The 23163-nt window shown below is 45.1% G+C and overlaps 1 protein-coding gene across 1 annotated transcript in view; it reads right to left on the bottom strand.

Annotated features, from left to right (window-relative positions):
* Positions 1 to 22940, bottom strand: part of NINJ1 (ninjurin 1) — a 41837-nt gene extending 18897 nt beyond the window's left edge. Inside the window, exon 1 of the mRNA XM_073642744.1 lies at positions 22733 to 22940. Coding sequence (XP_073498845.1) covers positions 22733 to 22897 — 165 coding nt within the window. The 5' untranslated portion in view covers positions 22898 to 22940. The remainder of the gene's footprint in view (positions 1 to 22732) is intronic.
* Between the last annotated feature and the right edge of the window lie 223 nt (positions 22941 to 23163).

Below are 23163 nucleotides of genomic sequence, written 5' to 3'. Positions count from 1 at the left end.
ATTTTCTCACAAAGGCCATTAGTTTGCGGATGGTAGGGTGTCGTCCTTATCTTCCGGCAGCCATACAGATTGCAGAATTCCTGGAAGACCTCCGCTTCAAAGGCAGGTCCCTGGTCCGTCAGCACTTGGTCCGGGTACCCGTGTGGACGGCAAAAGTGCTGCTGGAAGGCTCTAGCTGCTGTTTGAGCCGTTAAGTCCTTGACGGGGACGACAACCAGAAACCGGGAGTAATGATCCACGATGGTTAACGCGTAGACGTAGCCACTTCTGCTTGGGGTCAGTTTTACATGATCCAAGGCTACCAGTTCCAACGGTTGCCGGGTGACGATGGACTGCAGGGGAGTCTTCTGGCTGGCGCGGTCCTTCCTTCTCAGGTTGCACGGGCCACAGTCTCTGCACCACTTCTCAATGGTTCCCCTCATGCCTACCCAGTGGAATCGCTCGCGCAACAGGAACTCCAGCTTCTTCCACCCGAAGTGTCCAGCTCCGTCGTGGTATGCCTCCATCACCATGGCTGCGTCTCTTCGTGGCACCACTACTTGCCAGAGTAGTTCATGCGTCCGGGAGTTAACCATTCTGCGGCATAACTTCCCCTTGTAAAGGAACAGTCGACTCTTCTCTGCCCATAGTTGTTTGGCTTCCTCCGGAGCGTCTGGTTCAAGGCAAGCCTCCGGGCGAGTCAGCATCTCCTTCACCAGTCGGACGGCAGGGTCGCTGTCTTGCGTTTCCGCCCAGTTGTAGTGGGGTAAGGGGTTCAACGTAACAGCCTGCTTACTCCTTACCCGGTGGGAATACTGGATAGTCCCATGACGGTGGAACGCAGGGAGTTCAACTTCTTCCAGTCCCTCCGGGTCTTCTCCTTCGTCCGGCAGGTTGGGCATCCTGGACAGGGCATCCGCGTTGGTATTGGAGCGTCCGGCCCGGTATTTGATTGTGAACTCGTAGTTGGACAGACGGGCCATCCACCTCTGCTCCAGGGCACCGAGTCTTGCCGTGTCCAGGTGTGTCAACGGGTTGTTGTCCGTGTACACGGTGAACCGGGAAGAAGCGAGGTAATGCTTAAAGCGCTCGGTGACTGCCCATACTACGGCCAGGAACTCTAGCTTAAATGAGCTGTAATTCTCGGGGTTCCTTTCGGTGGGTCGCAGTTTTCGGCTGGCGTAGGCGATTACTCGTTCCTTCCCCTGCTGGATCTGGGACAGTACGGCTCCTAGCCCGATGTTACTGGCATCGGTGTAGAGGATAAAGGGCTGGCTATAATCCGGGTACGCCAGGATTTCGTCCCCCGTGAGGGCCATCTTCAGCTGGCGGAAGGACTCTTCTTCCAGCTCTTCCCATTTGAAGGGCGGCTTCTGGTTCTTGGCCTTCCGGGACTGGCCTATCAGGAGGTCCTGCATAGGTGCTGCCTTTTTGGTGAAACCGGGAATAAACCTTCGGTAGTAGCCTACCAACCCGAGGAACTGCCGCACTTCTTTTACGCTGGAGGGGCTTGGCCATTCCTTAATTGCGGTGATCTTGTCAGGGTCGGGAGCCACTCCGTCAGCGCTCACCACGTGTCCCAGGTACTGCACCTTTGGCTTCAGGAGGTGACACTTAGAGGGCTTCGCCTTCAGGCCGTAACTTGCCAGGGCTTCGAACACTTCCGCCAGATGTTTCAGGTGGTCCTCATAAGTCTTGGAATATACGATGACATCGTCCAGGTACAACAGGACCGTCTCGAAGTTTTTGTGTCCCAGACAGCACTCCATTAATCGTTGGAAGGTTCCCGGTGCGTTACAAAGTCCAAACGGCATGCAGGTAAACTCACTAAGTCCCATCGGGGTGGTGAATGCGGTCTTCTCCCGGTCCGCCTCTGCTACAGGAACCTGCCAGTACCCGCTAGTGAGATCCAAGGTAGAGAAGAAGTTAGCAGATCTTAAAGCAGCCAAAGACTCCTCTATCCTTGGTAAGGGGTACGCATCCTTGTGTGTGATACGGTTGATTTTCCGGTAATCTACACACATCCTCATGGTGTTGTCTTTTTTTCTAAGACTAGTGGAGCTGCCCAGGGGCTACAGCTATCCCTGATCACCCCAGCCTCCTTCATGTCTCTAAGCATCCCCTTGGCGTGTTGGTAGTGGGCAGGGGGTACGGGTCGATACCTCTCTTTTATAGGAGGATGGTCTCCCGTGGGGATGTGGTGTTCTACCCCCTTGACTCGCCCGAAGTCTAACGGGTGTTTACTGAACACTCTCTCGTACTCCTGAACCACCCGATAGACTCCTTGTTTCTGGTGTGCGGGAGTGGAGTCAGTACCCAGATGTAGTTGCTGACACCAGTCCTCCATGTTTTTCTTAGAGCCGTTACCTTCCTCCGGGTGAGATGGAGGCAAGGGTTCCACAGATTGTATAGAATTTTGGTTAATGGTATATAATTTGGCTAGCGTGGCATACCGGGGCAGGTACACTTCCCTCTCCCCAATATTTATTATGCGAACGGGCACCCTCCCATGGCGTACATCAACCACCCCCCCGTGCTGTCAAAATGGTGGGCCTACTGTCCGAGTAAACTGGTTCTACCATTGCCTGGTAATCTCTACCTCTCAGACCAATAGCTGCCCGGCACCAAATCATCATTTCACTTTTTGGGGGCATGGCAATAGGAAAAGGGTCACACATTCTTACGCTACCAATCTCACCGCCGGAGAGTTCCACCTGTTGCCGTCGCATCAGTGCCCGGATCTCTTTCTGGAGCACCCGCTGCTCGCCGGAGCTGGCGTTCTTGGCAACCTGCTGTAAAAGGAAAATCACCTCTGCAAGACAATTTTCAATTACATTAGTTCCTAGAGTTATTTTTGGGTGACTCTCATGTTTGTCAATATCTACAATGATCAGTCCCTGTGCTGCCAGTTCGACTCTACCGATTTTGATGGTCACTTCTTTAAATCCGATCTGTGGCACGGGCTGGCCATTGCTGGCGATGATACTCAAGTCGTCGTCAGGGTAGCGGGTAATATCCGAGTCATTCCAGTACTGCTTAAAGAGCACGTACGGGATGGTGGTGACCTGTGACCCGGTGTCCAGTAGGGCACTCATGGGAATGCCATCCAGTACCACAGGCAAGACTGGACGTCCTCCCACATATCTGTCGCGCCAGTTCGATGGGCCTGGTGATCTTTTTCCTGGGGGTTGGCCCTCTACCCCAGGTTGTGCCCGTTTAAAGAACAGTACCTTGCCATATGTCCGGGTTGATTGCAGCGGCGGCAGATGGGTCGTCCGTCCTCGCTGTATCGGTCACTGGGTCTTCCTCTGGCCGGTGGGGTCCTCCTTGGTCGACGCCACGGGATGTCCTCCGGTCCGGATGCCAGCTGGATCTTCCCTGGGATGGAAGCCTGTAAAGACTGCACAGTTCGGGTTAACGCAGCAACGCTCTTAGCTAGCTCTTGGACCTGATGGTGTAGGTCTGGAGCCGGGTCATTGTCCAAAGCCTGCGCATCAGCTCCCACAGGCCCTGCCGACAAGGGCGCCGCCTCCTGGTGGTAAGTGATAGCAGGGCGCCTGTGGGTCACAACGCCACCCGGTGCCGGTTCTCGGAGCACCCGGATGGCTCTGTCCTTGAACTGTGCAAAGCCCAGATGGGGATCCTGTAAGGCCATTGCCCGCAACTGGGTTCGGTGGGTATTACAATACAGTCCCTCTATAAACTGTTCGGTCAACAGCCTGTCCTCGTTTCCCACTCCATCAGGGTCGGTCTGCTTAATGGCCCTCAGGGCCTCTTGTAGGTTTAGTGCATAGTCCCTTATACTCTCATGCGCTCGCTGCTTGCACCCGTAGAATCTAAGCTTAATCTCGGCTGAGGTGCGGGTATCAAAGGTGTCCTTCAGCCGGGTTAGTATCCCTGCGACAGTCTTCCTCCCAGGTGGCCAGGATTTTACTTCCCTTTTGGCTGCCCCGGTTAGTTGGGCCACCAGGATGCTCACTTTTTGCTCTTCTGTGAGGGGGTACACCTGGAAGAGGCTATCCAGCTTTTCTCTAAAGTCATGCAGGGTATGTGACTCCCCTGAGTACTGGGGTAGCCAAGCTGCTCCCGGGATATAGGGCATGGTGAAGGGCATAACTGCAGCAGCGGTAGCGCTGGCGGGGGTTGAGGCAGTGAAGCTCTCCTCCGTATCCGACATCTTCCTCCCCCCTAGTGGACCGTGGCCTACCTTGCGATGATCCTTTCCGTAGGCCGCGGCTCCGCAGTGGATCATCAGGGTTGAGGACCTTCCGTCGCGCTCCTGTGACGTCGGCGTCTGCTGGGCTCCTTCCAGGACCTTACGCAACGCCCGGACGTGAGGCGGGGCTTCAGTTCTCGCGCGCTTTCGGAGTCCACGCCCCTCTTCTTCCCGCGCGGCGTCCTCAAGATGGCGTCCAATGGCGGGAAAACTCCACGGATGGCGGGAAGAAGGCAGAAGATGGCGCCGGATGGCGGGAAACTTCACCGATGGCGGGAAGAAGGCTGAAGATGGCGCCGGATGGCGGGAATCTTCACCACAGGTAAGTTTGAAAAGTCTCTTTTTCAGGCACGCAGTACCCGGTGGTTGCGGGCACGAGATCCTGCCGACTACGCCAAAGTTGACGCGCCCCTGGGCCTGTGTCGCGCTGCGTTGCGCACGCGGGAGCTTACCCGGAGCCGGATCTCTTGAGGGTTGTAGTCTCGTGGCGGTGACCCGGTCCGTGCCCAGGGAGTCAAACTGAGCGGCGATGTAACAGCGGTAGATGTAGGACGACTACGCCACCCGTTGAATGCAGCTATGGAGCTGCCGCTGCAGGACAGTCCGCTGAGGCCGGTGGATGGATGGTGCAGCGTAGATGGTATAACCCCCAACGGGAGGGGTATGGCCTCAGGGCAGCAGATGTGGATGATGGGGGTAGCAGGAACCACTCAGAGACGGTGCGGTGTAATTCAGGGTCTTTACTGGTAACAACGATAGACCCTCCTGGAGTACTTGCTAGTGAACGGGGCCTGGTCAGTCCTTGAGCAGATGGGATCTCCCCTGGCCAGGCGGAGTTGTAGGCCTCCCAAACTGACTGTACTCTTCTGGCTACCTTGCTAGAAGCGGATATAAGTAGCCCACGTCCCTGAGTGTACCGTGTGGTGCTCACCCGTATGGCCGGTGACTCGGGGCCTTCTAATGGCTTCCGCTCCACGATGGCGGTGCTGGTCCCACGCGTGTGACCATGCCTTCGGGTTTCTGGGCCTGAGGACCTGAAATCCCCTGCCGGTCGGCTTCTGCTGCTGGGTAAGAGTTAGTCCCCACAGCCTCGGACGCCGGGTCCGGTAAGAAAGCTTCTCAGTCAGGGCGAGCTCTGCAGTTGCCAGCCCCTGACTCATAGTAGTATTGCTTCTGCTGTTTCTTGTCTCTACTCTCCTTGACTGACTAACCCTGCTTCAGCCCCGGGTTTATATAGGGGAAGTTCTTCCCCTCCCAAGACTGAGCAGGAGGTGTGGCATGCACAGGATCCCTGACCAAAGGACCTCCCACCTGCTCTCAGACATAACATTACATTACTGTGGAAACCAGACCCCTGGGGCGCCACACTGATCTAATACAGGAGATACTGGGGCTGCTCAAACTGCTGTCCACCATGACTGATCTTATACTAGAGATATCAGGGGTGCTGAGGTAAGAAGAGGCTGCTCACACTGCTGTCCACCCTGTCCTTTGATCTAATACTGGAGATACCAGGTATGCTGATGTAAGAAGAAGCTGCTCACACTGCTATCCACCCTGTCTATCTGATCTAATACTGGAGATACCAGGGGTGCTGAGGTAAGAAGAGGCTGCTCAAACTGCTGTCCACCATGTCCTTTGATCTAATACTGGAGATACCAGGGGTGCTGATGTAAGAAGAAGAAGCTGCTCACACTGCTATCCACCCTGTCTATCTGATCTAATACTGGAGATACCAGGGGTACTGAGGTAAGCAGAGGCTGCTCACACTGCTGTCCACCCTGTCTCTCCGACCTAATACTGGAGATACCATGGGTGCTGAGGTAAGAAGAGGCAGCTCACACTGCTGTCCACCCTTTCTATTTGACCTAATACTGGAGATACCAGGGGTGCTGAGGTAAGAATAGGCTGCTCAAACTGCTGTTCACCCTGTCTGATCTAATACTGGAGATACCAGGGGTACTGAGGTAAGCAGAGGCTGCTCACATTGCTGTCCACCCTGTCTCTCTGACCTAATACTGGAGATACCATGGGTGCTGAGGTAAGAAGAGGCTGCTCACACTGCTGTCCACCCATTCTATTTGACCTAATACTGGAGATACCAGGGGTGCTGAGGTAGGAAGAAGTGGCTCAAACTGCTGTGCACCCTGTCTTTTGACCCAATATTGGAGATACAAGCAGCAATGCCCTTCTTTGCCTATAAAACCCTTTGATGCAAAGTAATTATGAATGCATAGGTTTCCTTGGAGGTAATCATGGATAATAGAAGACGTAGCAACATTTCGGCAGAAAGCGAGGCTGTGTTAAAATGTTGCGAATTTTGCGGTCTCGTGCAATTTTGACCTAGCTCACACAAGGTGGGTGTACCTAAGGCCGGGTGGGGGGGGGCGTAAAATTCATGACGAGCTGTGCAGTTCCTTACGCCACAAATCCTACTCCACTTCCCAACTGTAGTAAGATTTGTGGCAAAGCACAAGCCACTTTTCAGACTCACTGAAATTAAGTAAGCAGGTCATTTTTTGAAAAAGCTGAAATTTAGTGGAAATTAGCTTTTAGTGATTAAGTGAAATTTCATAACAAAACATGACTTTATATTTTTTTGAAATTCATCATGTAGCTGATGAGCAATGTCCTCATGTCTGACAGGGAGTTTTTATTTTATGACTCTGCAATTCATCTATTAGTTTGGGTGGGGGTTTTCCTGAAAACCTTCAATCTGAACTTTTACTCTCTAATAGACTCTGATCCACTCTGCTGAAGTCACTTGTGTGTGAATCATACAGCAGTGTGTGAGCATTACTGGACATGGTTATAAACAGCATCGTGGTTGCTACCGCCTGCATCTCCAGCTTTTGCACATCCCAGAAGTCAGCATATACAGCCTCATTCATACAGAAATCCTAGTTAGGCTTAATGCCCACGATGCAGATTTGAAGCAGAAATTTCCTGAGCATTTCTGCATCTCCTTGGCAGAAAACACGCATGCGGATTTTACATGCGTTTTTTCAGCGTGTTTACATGCGTTTATGCATACGTTTTTTTCAAGCGGTTTTCCAAGCGATTTTGAGCATCACTTGGAAAAGGGCTTGACAAGTTGGTCACACAATATAAATCCATGCCATGGATTTATATTGTGTGACCAACTTATGAGGAGAGTTCTGCTTCAAATACTGCATCTAAAGTAAAAAAAAAAAAAAAATTAAAAAGTAAAAAAAAAAACCTTATACTCACCTCTCCGGCGGCCCCCCGGTCTCCTCCCGGTGGCATTCCTCTCTCCTCAGCGGCCCGCGGTGTACCACCAGGACCTGCGGTGACGTCATTTAATCAGCTGAGTGTCACGCGACCGCTGACGTCAGCGGTCAGGTGATGGTCACGTGACCATCAGCTGAATAATGACGTCACCGCAGGTCCTGCCAGTACACTGCGGGACGCCGAGGAGAGAGGATCGCCGCCGGGAGGAGAGTATGAATATTTTTTTTATGTTTTACTTTATAATTCTTTTGTAACGATGGTACCCGGGTCGGATGAGAGGAGTAGCAGTCTCCTCTTCTCCCAACCCAGGTATCATCCGCGCATTGAACCGCATAACATGCGGTTCAATGCAAGTCAATGGGCGCGATTTCGCGATTTGTGCTGCGGATTTTTCCGCAATGATAATCCGCAGAGGAAATTTCCACAGCATGTGCACAGCACATGCGGATTATCATTGGGAAACATGGCAGACATCTTAACAAGCGATTTTAATGCGTTTCCGCAGCGGAAATGCAGCCATGGAAAAGCATTAAATCCGCATCATGGGCGCACAGCCTTATTGTAGAACAGCTACTTATACACTTTAGTTATTAACTTTCCTTTTGAAAATCTTTGCTTGCTGTTACGAATTTTATGAAACCCCATGAACATTGGATATAAAAAGTCTACACACCCCTGTTAACGTGCCAAGTTTTTGTCATGTAAGAAACAAAAAATTTACACCAAGAAAAATCATTTCAGAACATCTTCAAGGCTGTGTGCACACGGTGCGTTTTTGCAGAGTTTTTTTCCGCGCGGAAATGGGTCAAAAACACTAGGGAATCCTTGTGCCAGCTAATGCAATGACAATCCTGGAGTGCTGTGCACATGATCAGGAATTTTCATTCCCTAACGCATTGCGTTTAAATTTGCAGCATATCAATTCTTTGTGCGTTTTTGCTGTGTTTCTTCACCCATTGACTTCAATTGAGTCAGTCAAATCTGCAGCAAAAATGCAAGTATTAAAAGATTTGCGTATTTGCTGAGCATTTGACTGACCCAATTGAAGTCAATGGGTCAAAAACGCGGCAAAAACGCACAAAGAATTGACCACGGGTGACAGGCTGATGAGTAACTACTCCTTCTATAAGTCTATGGCTGCTGCCGCTGTAATAGCGAGAGCAGGCGCCGCTGATGGGAGCTGTCATCAGCTGGCCTCTGTGCTCACAGTGAAAAAAAAAAGGTTAAAATAAAATAATCCCGAGTGTCCCACGGCGATCCGATCACCCGGCAGCTGATGAACTCATGTGACCTCTGTCCCAGCAGCCCCATGCTATACACCGACAGGAGTGATCACACTCCTGTCAGTGTATACAGTGCTGTCCTGTAGAACAGTCACATCAGTGATTGCTGATGTGACTGCTCTAGAACTGATCCAGACCTTCGAGGGACACTCTGGATTATGTCATCACGTCGGACAGGTGAGGGATATGGTTGTTTTTTATTTTCTGTTTTTTTTACAGGGGACATTGGCTTCAGCTGATTAGGCATTAGGTGAGTATACGGTGTTTTTAATTTTTAAATAAATGATTAAAACCGTGTGGACTTTTAATTCAAATAAAGGATTTTTTTCAGGCTGTGTGTTTATTTAAAAACCTTTACTATAGGGTTAGTAATGGGGGCGTCATGTCCGCCGCCAATACAAGGCTGACATGAACCCCAACCCTATTACCCCACTTGCCACCGCACCAGGGCAAGTGGGAAGAACAAGGCTTAGTGCCAGATTTGGTGCATCATATGGATACGCCATTTCTGGGGCCACTGAGGGCTGATTTTATTAGCCTCGGAGGGGGACAGTATCCATGGCTCCTTCCCTGGCTATTAATATTAGCTCACAGCTGTCTGTTTAGCCTTTGCTGGTTAAATTTTATAGGGGGACCCTACGTCTTTTTTTCTGTAGTCCCCATGTAATCTAGCCAGTAAACACTAAGAAAACAACTGTGGGCTGTTATTAATAGCCAGGGAATATTTTTGTAAAATGGCCCCTTCCCTGGCTAGTAATATCAGCCCCCAGTGGTCGGTTTTTTCCCTCAGCTGGTTATGAAAATTACACGGGAGCCCCTGCCATTTTTTAAATTTAATTCTTCATTTTATTTCATTTATAAGAAATCCCATGCTCATTGTGCTTGTTTCTGATGCTGCGTAATCTCACCTGCAGCATGTCAATTACTGTAGCAGAGACGCTAGTCTCTGCTGCAGATTTTAACTGATTGAAATGTCGTTAAATGTGGTGCATCCGAATGTACTGACAAAACAAGTGCGCCATTAGAACGCAGCGTTTTGGATGCAGCGAAAATATGCTGCGTCCAAAGTGCTGCTGGTTCTTGATCATGAGGACATAGAGGCTAACCAAACAGCTGTGAGCTGTTATTAATAGCCAGGGAACATGTTGGCCTAATGGCCCCTTCCTAGGCTAAAAATAGAATCCCTCAGCTGCCCCAGAAATGATACTTCATATTTGAATGGCATTAGGAGTAATGGGATTAGGGGTAATGGGATTAGGGGTCGCTGACACCAAGCCCTAGGTTTAGTGATGAAGAGGTGTCAACCATGCAAAGGAGAAAGGAGAGAAACAATGCAAAAAAGGATATGCATATTTGGTGTGCATATCCCTTTTTGCAATGTTTCTCTCCTTTCTCCCTTGCAATATTGTCTCGTTTTGAATGCAGGATATAGCACCCACATTTTAATCAATGTATATATGATACCATAGTGGGTATTTAGGTGCACCCCATCACGCCCACTATAAGAAGAGGTGTAAACCAGACACCCTCATTACTAAACCTGTAAGTAAAAAGTTAAATAAACACGCACACCGAGAATAAAACACTTTATTTGAAATACAACAGACACATTCTTTAATTATTTAAATTAACCAATATGTTCACCTCATGTCCGACAGTAATCCAAGGGTTAAAGCAACATCCCAAGTTTCTTTTTTTAAATATCTTTATTTAGCTCCAAAAAACATTCATTGCTGTACACAAACGCATAAAAAAGCAGCAAAAACGCATTGCGGTTTTTTTCCGCAATGGTTTTGCTGCCAAGAGATGCAGAAGCCTTGCAGAAATTTCTGCAACCAAATACTCAACGTGCACATAGCCTAGGTCACCCAAAATCTGTACAGTTCAACTGAAAAATAAACTGAATTTTTTTGGGGTGAGAAAAGAAAAATACAGAAATAAAATAATGTGCTTGCATAAATATACACACCCTGTGCCTAATACTTTGTTGAAGTGCATTTTGAATTTGACAGCACGCAGTCTTTTTGGGTTGAAGTCTATCACCATGGCACATCTAGAATTGGCAAACTTGGCCCACTCTTCCTTGCAGTAGCTCCAGCTGACAGCTGTGAGGACATTTCCTGTGTCCAGTGTCCACAGATTTGGACTCCGGTTTGGACTCATATTATTGCACCTCCTTTAATGTTGTTATAGGCCTCTTGGCAGTCTCCCAGACCAACTGTCTCCTTGTCTTTTCATCAATTTTTTAGGGACGTCCACTTCTAGGTAATGCTACTGTTGTGCCAAATTTAAGCCACTTTTTGATGACGATCTTCACAGAGTTTCATGTTATATCTAATGCCTTGGAATTCCTTGTACCCTTCTCCTGACTGAGAACTCTCTGCAATGAGATCCTTTGCTGTGTTGTAAGCTGTTTACAGACCACAGATTTTGCTGTGAAATGCAACTAGGAAAAGGTCAGGAAAATCCTACTAAAACAGCTAAACTTTATATGGAGTTAATCAGAATCACTGTAAATGATAGCAGCGGTGTATTGACTTCTATATAACATGAGCTTAAATGTGATTGAGTAATTTTGAACACAACCACATCCCCAATTATAGAAGGGTGCTCACACTTATGCAACCGCATTATTTTAATTTTATTTTCCCCTCAAAATGGTTTCCATTTGTTTCTCAATTGATTTGTACAGATTATGGGAGATATTAAAGATTGAAAAAGTGTAAACCTTTTATAGCCACTGTAGAGCTAGTAGAAACTGTATCAATCCTATACAATCCATGTGTATGTGTTAACATTTTTCCTTTCTAATCACTATATAGGATTCTACTGGTATTTGACTGTTACGTGTGGACTAGCCCTAAGTCTCAAAAAGGAGCTAGGAAAGAACAACATGTAGCACTTTCCATTATTTTAGTTATATAGTTATATAAATACCGGAAAACAATTATCAGTCATAGAATAAAAAAGATGAAGTGTGGACAAAGCCAAGTTAAGAAACATCAAACCACCAGATAATAATAAAAAAAATTTTCCTAAGAGGAAACACTTTAAAATGAGGTAGTTGTTGAAGAAGAAACAAAATAAAACACAAAAGGGAGACTTGTTCTCCACTGACATCATTCAAGTATTAGGACACAGCAGGAACCAAAAAGGTTAACGCCAACTAGAAATGAATATATTTTCTGGGTGTAGTTCAACAATAAAACTAAAAATTTACTTTCTACACCCTGGTCCTTTAGTTTTGTTTTCCTGAAAACACTATCCATCAGAGCACAGATTAATCAGCTATTCTAATTCTACATAATTAAAAGGGGTTTTCCCACAATCACAATTTCATTTTAATCAATAGATCTTGGAATAATAATAATTTCCACAATTGGATGTGGTTAAATAAAATGTTCCTGTGCTGAGATAATCTGATAAATGTTCCCCTGGCCACAGTAATGGCTGTGCCTGACCGTGCAGAAACATGGTCTGATCATACCACAGCTCCTGGGCAGGGGAGGAAGGAAGAGAGTATACAGACATTACATCACGGGATCACAGCTAATTCTTTTTGTGAGGTAAAACATTTCCCTGCCTGTTTTTAAACAATGTTTTAATTCAAAGAAAGAATAATTTGCAATCCCGTTCTGTCCTGCCTGTATACTTTCTTTTCTCCTCCCCTGCCTGGGAGCTGTGGTATGATCAGACCATGTTCCTGTACGGTCAGACACAGCCATTACACAGTACACAGCAGGGACACATTTATAAGATTATCTCAGCACAGGAACATTTTATTTAAACACATCCAATTGTGGAACTTATTATTATTCCAAGATCTATTGATTAAAACAAACTTTTGTTCGTGGGAAAACCCCTTTAAGTCATTACTGTCACGGGGATACCAAACTTATTGGGGTGCTCTAAAAATCTAAAAAATAAATGTCATTACAAATAAATTGTGCATTGTAAACGTGCTGTAAATCATCTAACAAAGGAGCAAAACGCTCGTTCATCAGATGAAAATTATTTTTTTGATTAAAAATCATTGTTCTCGACAGCACGTCATCCTGTGTAAACAGGCTATGTGCTACCGAGAACAATGTCAATCTCTGCATGGAATGATCTATTATTAATCCTTCTGTGTACATCAGAAGCGCAGTCGGCGTGTCTAAACAAGCTATTAAATGGCCGCCAATTAGCTTCTATGTAGTCAATCGAAAGTCGTGTACAGCTGCGGGTCAGACAGTGTGTAGAAGCCATAGGTTCTGGGCACAGCAGTTTTGCCGGTATTACGGCTATCCAAGCACGCCCTTAATGAAAGTGTCTCAAATTTACAAGTTATGACCTATCCACAGGATTGGTGATAATGTCCGATTGTGGGGCTCCCAAAGCTGGCTCCTCTACAAATCATGGTAAAAGAGGTCCTTATCATGCTTGGACACAGCAGTATCCAAGCATGCATATTGCTGCTTTTCATATAGTCTATGGGACTGATGGAAACAGACGAGCCCAGCCCCATACATGACCACTACTCCATTGAAGTAGGGGACAAAGGTTCCCCATACTCGTAATGGGTGGGGGACCCACCAACGATCATATCATTATCAGCTATCAAGTTGGAATTGTGAGAGATCCAATTTAATCACCAGCAAGTGACTAGGAGAAGCTGCAATACCGGCCATATCCACCCGTATAGGTGAGCAGCTGAGTCAGTGTAAACCATGACAGGGTGCTTACTTCATTGTCCCGATTGTCAGGGTCTGGACCCCTACCAAACACTGTTGGTCATAAACATTCAAGTACTGGAGTCACAGAAACTTTAGAGACATTTTCTATCTAATGGAACAGTTCTTAAAAGTTTTCTTGTCAGGTCACAAATGTTCTTTGAGTTCTCGATCTAAGCCAAAATCTTCAGGAATTTGTTTATCTCTAGGCATCCTGCCTCTGGAGCTTCGTCATTTCCCATAGACGGGAGCAAAAAACATCCCGTTCCCGAGCAGCCTCCATCCCAAGATTAGGTAGTGGAGATTTCACTAACAGACTAAATATAAAAAGGCCCCATAACCGATAGGTAGCTGTCCGATCATATGGCTGACACCTCTCTCTCCCACCTGCTCCTGTTTTCTCTATGAGAGGGCCGCTACCAGAATCCTTTGAGGTCTACTTATCCAACCAAGAACAAAAGGATTGGCAATCCAAAATTGGATGACCCATTCCTTGTTTCCCCCGACATCATATGTTAGGGAAGAGTCAGGAGACCCCATACACATTAGACTTCAGCCGATGAGATATCTAAGATCAGTTTAGCATGTCAACATTCACAGTCCGAGTTCACACCTCAATGTCTGGAACGACCACAAGTCTCCAGATCAGAACCTAAGCAGTTGGCCATTATTTTTTTAATGATGGCCTATGCTTAGCACCTGAGAGCCATAGGTGCACCCTTGCCAGTCAGCTGTTTCCAGCATTGGCGACAGATGGAAGTTCTCGGATACTGCCAGAACACAACAACTCCGTCAAAACTATAGTACCCGGGTACTACAGATCCAAACCTTATTCATGGATCTGCAGTACCAGCAGGTAACAACTGATTAGTGGGAGTGACGGGTGTCGCACCCCCCACCAATCAGATATTGATGGCCTATCCCAGGACACATCACTGGAATCAGGTTCTGTGCCCCTATGCCGTGCTGCTGTCAGATTACATGGCAAAAATCTGCTGACAGATTCCCTATAAGGACTAGAGGAATAAACAGACTAAAGTTTGTGTGAAATCTGTAACTATGGATACAAATCATTCTGCCTATGACCTGTATACTCAAAACAGTAGGATTTTGTGGATTCCAGAATATTTGTAATGTGGCTTCATTCTTTAATTTAGATGCGACGGACCAAAAATACTAGAATAATATTGTTTCTTCAATTCTTTAAGCCGCAAAACATATAAACACATGTGCAATAAATATCCATAAAAACCGGAGGCTGCATAATTGATGACTATGAGGAAAACACAACCACGAGTGCCACAACAAGCCGCATCTCAAATACACAGACTCACATTAGCTCCTTTCATGTATATAACTAAAATTGACATGAAACATATGTAATGGAGGTTTTACAGGCAATGTGCCAGCAGGATTTACCCTTACAAAACTCTTCCACCATTGTTTATCACCTGAAAAGATCCATCAGTCAACCGTAGAGCTGCATACCTTATAACGAGTCCTTTGGAAAAATTGTGTAAAATATGAAAATAAAGTCAGAAGTGTCCATGCCCTGTCCGAACTCCACCCACCGTTCAAAAACTTGGGCCGGACGTAAAAAAAGGCCAAAAGTCACAACATTTCAAGAATTGTGGCTAAAACTGCTTGAAGAATCGTCCCCTATGTGTCACTATCTGGTTTGAATTACTAAAAGGGAATTACAAAATTACAAAAACAGGAACAATATTAATCGCATTCCTCGGCGAAGATACCCAGCAAGGACAATGTACTATTATTAAGCGGCAAAAAAATGATTTAAGATGGCCCTAAAGACCATTTATGTGGGGGTCTCAAGTCCCTCATTTTCCCGGTATGTCCAGAGGGGGTCTAAGCAGTGGGCCCCCCGTTAGGTATCATCCTAGGGTTAGCTGATAAAAGTCGCTAGTGGCAAAACTTCTGGCATAAGTTTTGAAACCAGGCAATCGTTCAGCTTGTAAATCAGATCGTAATTCATCCCAACCAATTTGGTATTTAATTCAGCGATACTCATTTTCTTAAGAATTTTTTTTGGGGGGGCCTGGAAGGAATGATAATATAATGGAGACAAAATGGGGACATGTGCTGATGCTCAGCAACTTGTATAAAACTAAAAGTGACCCATCTGCCAGGCAACGTAATGTAAAAATCAAGAACAGAAGCCCAAAACTTGCCGTCCTAGGATCTGAGACGTGTGACCCATTTATTTCCCAAGATACAATAGATAAATTCCGATGCCGATTCCCATGATAAATTCATATTCTATAGATAATTCCGATGCCAGCAATGACACCCGGGAACCCGTATCAGCGAAGCAGAACAATGCCAACATTGTGATTCAAGGGCAAAACTAAACTGTTTGTCGTCACTCACTCCAGAGCAAAAATTAGGTCAAATTTTTTCTGAACTTAACAATTACTGAATGTTCACAAGAGCAAAGGTGCAATAAAAAAAAAAAAAAAAGATGGAAGGAAAGCTTACTTAAAAAATAGCAACATATGGACTATATCTGGTATTACAGCCCATTTATTTAAATGTTGCAATACTAGATATGGCCTTTAGGGGCAGCAATGATTTTCAAGTTTCATACAATCCTCCCAAGAAGACGTCCTTCCTTTGAGCTCTTTTTTTTAATAGTTTTTATTGACAAAATCAGGGCATGATGAGGTTATACTGTATTATATGTAATAAATTACTGGTTGTACATTGTATATATGTACACTGAATACACACAGCCTCAACATTACAACTGAGCATGTGCAGTGCTTAAAGAAAATCTGTTACCAGCTCAAAAAAAGGCCAGGTTTTGTTTTTATTTTACTCCTGCTGCTCTTGATTGTGTTTTTTTTTTTTTTTTTTAAATCCGCCATACGGTTCCAGAGATATGAGCCTTTTTGTTTAGTGATTTTTATAGTGTTTACCAAGGGGCGTGGCTCGCAGGTAATTATGCAGAGCAGCCTGAAGACACGCCCCTGAGGATCCTTATTAATAAAATTAGCACTGAAAAGGCCCGTATCTCTGGAACCATATGGCGGATTTTAAAAAAAAGAAAAAAGTGAATATTTAGGGAAGCAGAGGGAATAACATAAGAGAAAAAAACTGTTCACTTTTGTTCTATCTGTGAGGCCATACCAACATCACTGCGCTAAGCGTCATTATGTGCCAACTATCCCGCTGAGGGTAGTGACTGGCTGCAGCAGTCATATGCGTCGGCACAACAATTAAGACCACTGGAGTGGTAGCAGATTTACCAGGTTATTTTTATTTTATTATTTAACCACTTTTCGTACTTTGCAGCTATATTAAAACGTGGAAAACACTTTTAAATTATTAAACTATTAAATTATTACGGGACCATACATTGTAATCACAAGATACAATCACAGCCAACAGGTACTTTTTAGGAGGGGGTAATATATGTTTTTGGAAAAGGGGGTTTCGGCCATAGCAAATTGCGGCATAAGCCTAAAAGAAAAAAAACACAAGAAAAAATAAAGGGTCTTCGCAGGTCAAAAAAAAAAAAAATTCCCAGAACAACGTGACCCCAATATTCATTTACACCCCCTATTGATCAAATCTTTAAAAGAAAACACTGTTAGCTAAACTAAACAAGGTTCAATGGCTTGGCTTGGATTAGTGCCCACGTTATCATGGCAGGGACCGATGATGTATTCTTCACACAGTTTCGCTGCAGTACAGGAATTACTTTCCAGCCAGGGAACATCCCAGTAGCAAATTGCTGCAGGAAATTCCCATTATATGTTGGCAACTGTGTGCAAAATCCACAGGAAACTAGAAAATCCAAGCCAAGGGGTGATGTCAGGTCGAGCTGAAGGAACCGTCAGAAGAGATCACTTCAATTCCTTGCTCACAGATCTCTTAAATAGAAGAAAGCATTATTTATTAAAAGGGCGAAACAACAAACTCGTCATCACGTAAGACCATAAGCGGCGGCGGGGACATAAGCAGCATTTATCGCAGACAGGTAGGTATATGCCCGGACGCTGGAGCTAAAAGGATTCCTTTGTACGTTCACATCACAGTGTTAGAAACTTGGCCACGTCCACGGTAAAACGACTTGTGACAAACGCAAGTGAGGTGTAAACAGGGAGAGCCAGTAGAAGTTCTCCGGTAGACAATTGTCATGCTAGGTATGGGAAGGACTCAGCGTACGAGGGGAAAAGGAGGGGAAGCCCAGCAACTTGGGAGAGTGGAGACACCTAGGAAGATCTAACAACACCCTGACTCCCCTACTGTCCCTGTATAGGTTCCTCACCTATCGCCAAGCAGGATACCTAAACCCTGGCTGTCCCTAGAACTGGGCCCTAGGTAGGGAGGGGGAGGGGTGAGCAGTAGGCAGGCCCCACTACAACTAAAGACAAAACAAGGGAAACATACAAGGGGAAACACTTAGCTTTGAGAAGACACCAGAGAGATCACGACTACAATCCTCAAACGGAACTCCAAGACGAATCTAGCCGACTGCTAGCACACCAGACCTGAACAGAGGAATTTTACTCTATCACCAGCGACTCTCTGGAGACACTGAGGGTATTTAAAGATCAAGCCAGGGTGTGTTAATTAACAGCAGAAGGACAGATCACCGCTGGGTCCTAGAGAGGGAAGGGTGATAAAAGGATAAAGAAGGTGTCTGCAAGGCCAAGTGCAGCGATCTTCTACAGCTGGATCCAGTACGACTGTCGGTCACACCTGATACACCCGTGACAACAATGTTTTTTTGAGAATGGTTTCTCTAAAGGGATGAGGTTAGCATGGGGGTTGACTACTTTCCTGGATGCTGTTCTATAGAACAGTCTAGTGGCCAGATTGGCTAATTTATTCTAATGGGACCATTTGGGGCTCACCCGGCGCATGCGCTAAACGCACATCACTAAGGTAATGTGAACATGGTCTAAAACTAACAAGACCACTCTGGACTTTTAGAATTTGGTGCGTCGATCCGGCATCATTCATTTCCACGCTGAGTACAAAGCTCTTCTCTTATGAAAGCGGCAGTCCGATTTCGAGGAATTTAACAAGAAGGAATGTAGGGAATGTGACTGACAGACCACTGATTATAGCAATCCCCTCTAAAAATACAGCAGCAGGCTCACACATAAAACAGTTACAAGGGTACATCGGAAATTATGCAAAGAAAAAAAAGTCGACAAGACAACAGTCCCAAACTAAACAGATTGCAAACGGGATATTGCTTTAAAAGGGGTCGTCCTTTTATTGTGCAAAAAAGGCCAATAAAAAATAAATAAATAACACTACCTGACCAGCTCTCTGTAGCCTGCGTCCCCCCCGACGGTCTCTCCCTCACTTTCTATTCCAGCTGGTGACATCACATGACCACTGCCCATTTAAACAAAGAAACATTGTAGTGGACAATCCCTTTAAATGTTGGGTACAGAATAATGAAAGACCACAATACAATTAAAAAAAATATATATATATATATAAATATTTTTATCACAACATTTTAAGGGTGATGTGTTGTCAGAAAGATATCTTTTGTTAAAATATTTCTAACATAAAAATCTGATTTAATTTCTGGTGGAGATTTTTTTTTTCAATTGTAATTTTCATAAAATAAAAATAAATAAATAAAAATATAATAATAATTAACATCTTTTCATTCTCACTCTGGTCACTAAGCATCATAATAGACTGTAAAGTCCTGTTCTGTACAGAACACTTTTCAGTAGTCACATTATCATCACAGGCACAGATACTGTAGATTCCACCATTCACAATAAGTGATGGCGACAGCTCAACTCCTCTCCCTCCCTGCACAATGACCTCTGCACAGATCACTGAGCATGCCTAGAAAAACCTCCCAAAAGAAGTCAAATAACATCTCAGGACTATTATTACCCAAGATCCATGTAACTGCTGTAAAGAAGGTCTCTAAATGCCGGTCCGGTAATGGAAGCTGGCTGCACCGATAATCGTGTACAAATATGGTAAATTTTTGATCTTCTGATACTAAATGGGGCCTTTCCAAACAGCACAAGATAGTAAAGTATTGTTGCTGAAAAGTTTTCTCACTTTATGGCATATCATTTATCCATAACAATGCACAATGTCACAGACCTATGTCCAAATATGACATAGATGACACTTCCCGTGTGCGGTACATCTGCTCAGTTACGTAATCAGGGGCGGATTGTGAACACTGATATTTCCATAGGGATCTATGTGTTCATCTCACATCTGTGTGTAATATGTACGGAAAGAAATACTGCCCACACCCTCTGCAGCTGCAGCCCCTGTGCCCCGGGGATAAAGTGCAATAATTAATATATTAACTATGACGTATATAGAGCTCAGTTAATTACATCTTACATATCCTGGAAGAAATAACACAGAAGTGAACCATTACAGACTGCTGGAAACATCTTTCTTCACTCTCTCTCTTTCCTTGTCTAGTCGAGTAAAAAAAAAATAACAGTCCATATCTCTACTTGCAGAAAAAACACATTGAAAAAAAAAAGCGGCAATTTGACAAGTTTCTGCACCAAAATATGCAATGCCAACCAGCAGTAATTATTGTGGGGTCTTTTTTGCAGCTTTTTTTATGGCTTTTTTTTTTAATTCAGACACAGGAATATTGCATTTAAAGGGGTTGTCCGGTCCAAACTCTGTGTGACTGTGGACTTATCGGTTTGGACCGGACAACCCCTTTAAAAACGCAATTGTGTTTTTACATGCATTTTTTCAGACTCGAAAAAAAAAAGCACAGCTCAACAGAGTTTTTAAAAGCAAAGTATGGTGACGTTTTCATGAAATCACATCCACGTTGATTGAACTATATTCTGCACAAAAAAAGAAAATTGAAAAAAAAACACCAAGTGTATTACAGGACCACGGTCAGACCTCAGGCTGACGGATAATACCTCCACAATATGGCAGATGTGCTAGAACTTGTTTTTAGATTCCTATGGAAGAAAAGAACATCATGTGACCCTATATGAAATCAGATGCAAGCGGAGATACAGAACCTGGGATAAAAACAAAAAGAGCAAATACCATGCAGTAAGTAAGGCTATGTTCACACATGTTGGGTTTTTCAGCATATTTTGCTGCAGATTTTTACACAAATTTTCAGCTGTGTTTTGCAGTACCAGCAAAGTCTATGAGAAACCAGAATTTTCTGTTCACACCTCTTGTTTTTTTTTGCCTTGGTGGGGTTTTTGGAAAATAAAGCATGTCACTTCTTTCAGCGTTTTTTCACCCATAGGAAGTAATGGGTGGTGAAAAAAAAGCACCAAAAAAAGCAGGTACATTTTTTCAGCGTTTTTGATGGCAAAATAGAATGGGGTTCTTTTTTTTTCACAGAACTTTATGTACATGCATAAAAGAGACAGAAGGACAGTGAAAAACACGCTGAAAAAGCGCAACAAAAACGCAGCAAAACCTGCGTTTTTGACGCAGCGGATTTCCTGCCAGAGATCAGTTTTGCTGCAGATTTCTGACGTAAAAAAAACACAACATGTGAGAATATAGCCTAACAGTACATGTAAATAACATAGGGAACTTAGGAAACAATATTTTGATCAAAAAACGACAAGGTTCCATCTCAATCCTGTTTTTTAGGGCTTCAGGTCTCCTGACAGATTCTTGAACATGGGGTCAAACATGACATGAACCCAGCTGAGGCTAGAATCACACCAGCGTATATTCTCTCGTCCGAGAGAATCGGATTGATTATGGTAATGACATTCTGATCAGAGGGTCAGCATAGTGTGAGCCGATTCTCTCGGATGAGGAGAAAAAAATGTCTCCATCTTCTCCATTCTGTCAGTCCATGGAAATCAGACTGCACTCAGATGCCATCCAAGTGCAGTCCGATGTTTTCCAAGAACTCATGAACTTACATGGTCGAGTGTGATCCGAATATCAGATCAAACTCGGGCATGCTGCAATTTTTTTCCCGGACCGACTCAGACATGTGCACGACCCCATAGGTTAACATAGCTTCAAGTGCAGTCTGATGTTTTGCCGGATTGCACTCGAACCGAAAATACGGCCATGTGCACCTCTTTTACAGACTATCGCCCTGTATAAACGAGCTGTTGATCACCCGACAAACGAGCCGACCGTTGATTCATCGGTAGAAATTATTTTCAAGCTTGTTAAAAAATCATCGTTGTTTGTCAACAGGACCCGTGCTGCTAATAACACATTATATATTTTTATTATTAGATATTCTTTGTGCGCAGAACGATCATATTAACCGCTGTCGGTCAGTGTAAATGAACTCTGATCTGTTATGGAGTCCAAAGTTGACTCCAAAGTCCAAAAAATTATCAGGGGTAGTTAGATGATTAATGACAATAACTAATCTATTGTATTGCCTGAGCCGAGATAGGCAGCTTATACAATGTGAACACGAAAAAGAGAAGTGGAGATCATGTTATCTGTGAAGCCCTCCCTGGGCCTAATACACTTTACAGGATTGGATATAAACAGTTACAATATTATTGCACTTGGAAAGGACACAGACAGAAGAGATCCCTGTGCAAGGACAATAGATGGGACTTTTGTAGTCCTTCGCTCATCATAATGCACCTGTTTATGGGTCTTGCAGCTGGTATTGGGCCCCCTTAGATCTTGGGTTGCACCAATGGTATGTCCTCACCCGGTCCATCGGGCGCCGCCTCACCCACCATGAAGGTTTGTGACTTATATTTTTCAGTGGCCGTGATTCTAGAGAACACATAACTCATTGATACATTTTTATTACTTATTCTTCAACAGAAGAAAGTAAAAAAGTAGCAAAAATAAGGAGGTGATAGAAAAAAAAAGTAAAAAAAAGTCATATAAAAGTACCAAAGAGACATTTCTAGACATCACGCCAGGCACAGGGGCGAACAAGAATAACCCCCTGGCGTTAGAGAGGTGAAGCCCTACTACCCGGCTGGCACCCCGCCACACCACAGCCGTCACTCACACACTGACATCTTTTTCTGACAGTTGATAGAAATAAACATTTTGCCTGCCGACAAGTTATTTTTTTTAATTGGGGCCAATGCTACATCAGCGATGAGCATACACTGGGTCACATCACCTGCAACCTGCTGGAGGCGTTATGGTGCAGCTCGGTGTGAACAGGTGACAAGGGGATCAGAACTGTCAGAATGGCAAAAAGTTCTTTACAGCAGATAGTGATGTAATAGGGATGATCGGGGCCCGGTTACTACAGGGGGCTGCACTGATTATCAGGCACAGCAGCACTGTATATGGGGCTGTCAGCCCTCCCCTGTTACCTCCTCTTCTTCTGGGTGCTCCCCGGGGCCGCCGTTCATCTCTAGCTCCTCAGATCGGGTCCCCATGACTCTGGATGCACCATGCACCGGGAGCAGACGAGCCGCTGTACGATGCAGGTCGGCCGGGATGTTGTCGCAGGATCGGCCTCCTGGAAGTGAGAGCATGGGAAGTGCGGCCGCCGCTGATAACGGGAAGAATGCAACTGCTCCCCCTGGTGGCCGACACTGGAAGTGAAAGGGAAAGCCGAATTACAGCAGAGGCTGCTCCAACATTGCACAATGCCAGGTCATCACCATCAGCAGCAGATTACCATCATCGATCAATATGAATCTTATCAGTTATCAATCATTATTATAAATCATTATTATCAATCATTATCAATTGTCATCATTATCTATCTTATCAATTATGGTCATCTAATTATCATCAA

This window comes from Phyllobates terribilis, unplaced genomic scaffold, assembly GCF_046119375.1.
Source record: "Phyllobates terribilis strain yellow unplaced genomic scaffold, ASM4611937v1 Scaffold_8__6_contigs__length_399053987, whole genome shotgun sequence".
In the NCBI taxonomy this organism is placed as follows: domain Eukaryota; kingdom Metazoa; phylum Chordata; class Amphibia; order Anura; family Dendrobatidae; genus Phyllobates; species Phyllobates terribilis.
The sequence above is the reverse complement of the archived record's forward strand: the minus strand, read 5'-3'. Positions and strand labels throughout refer to the sequence as shown.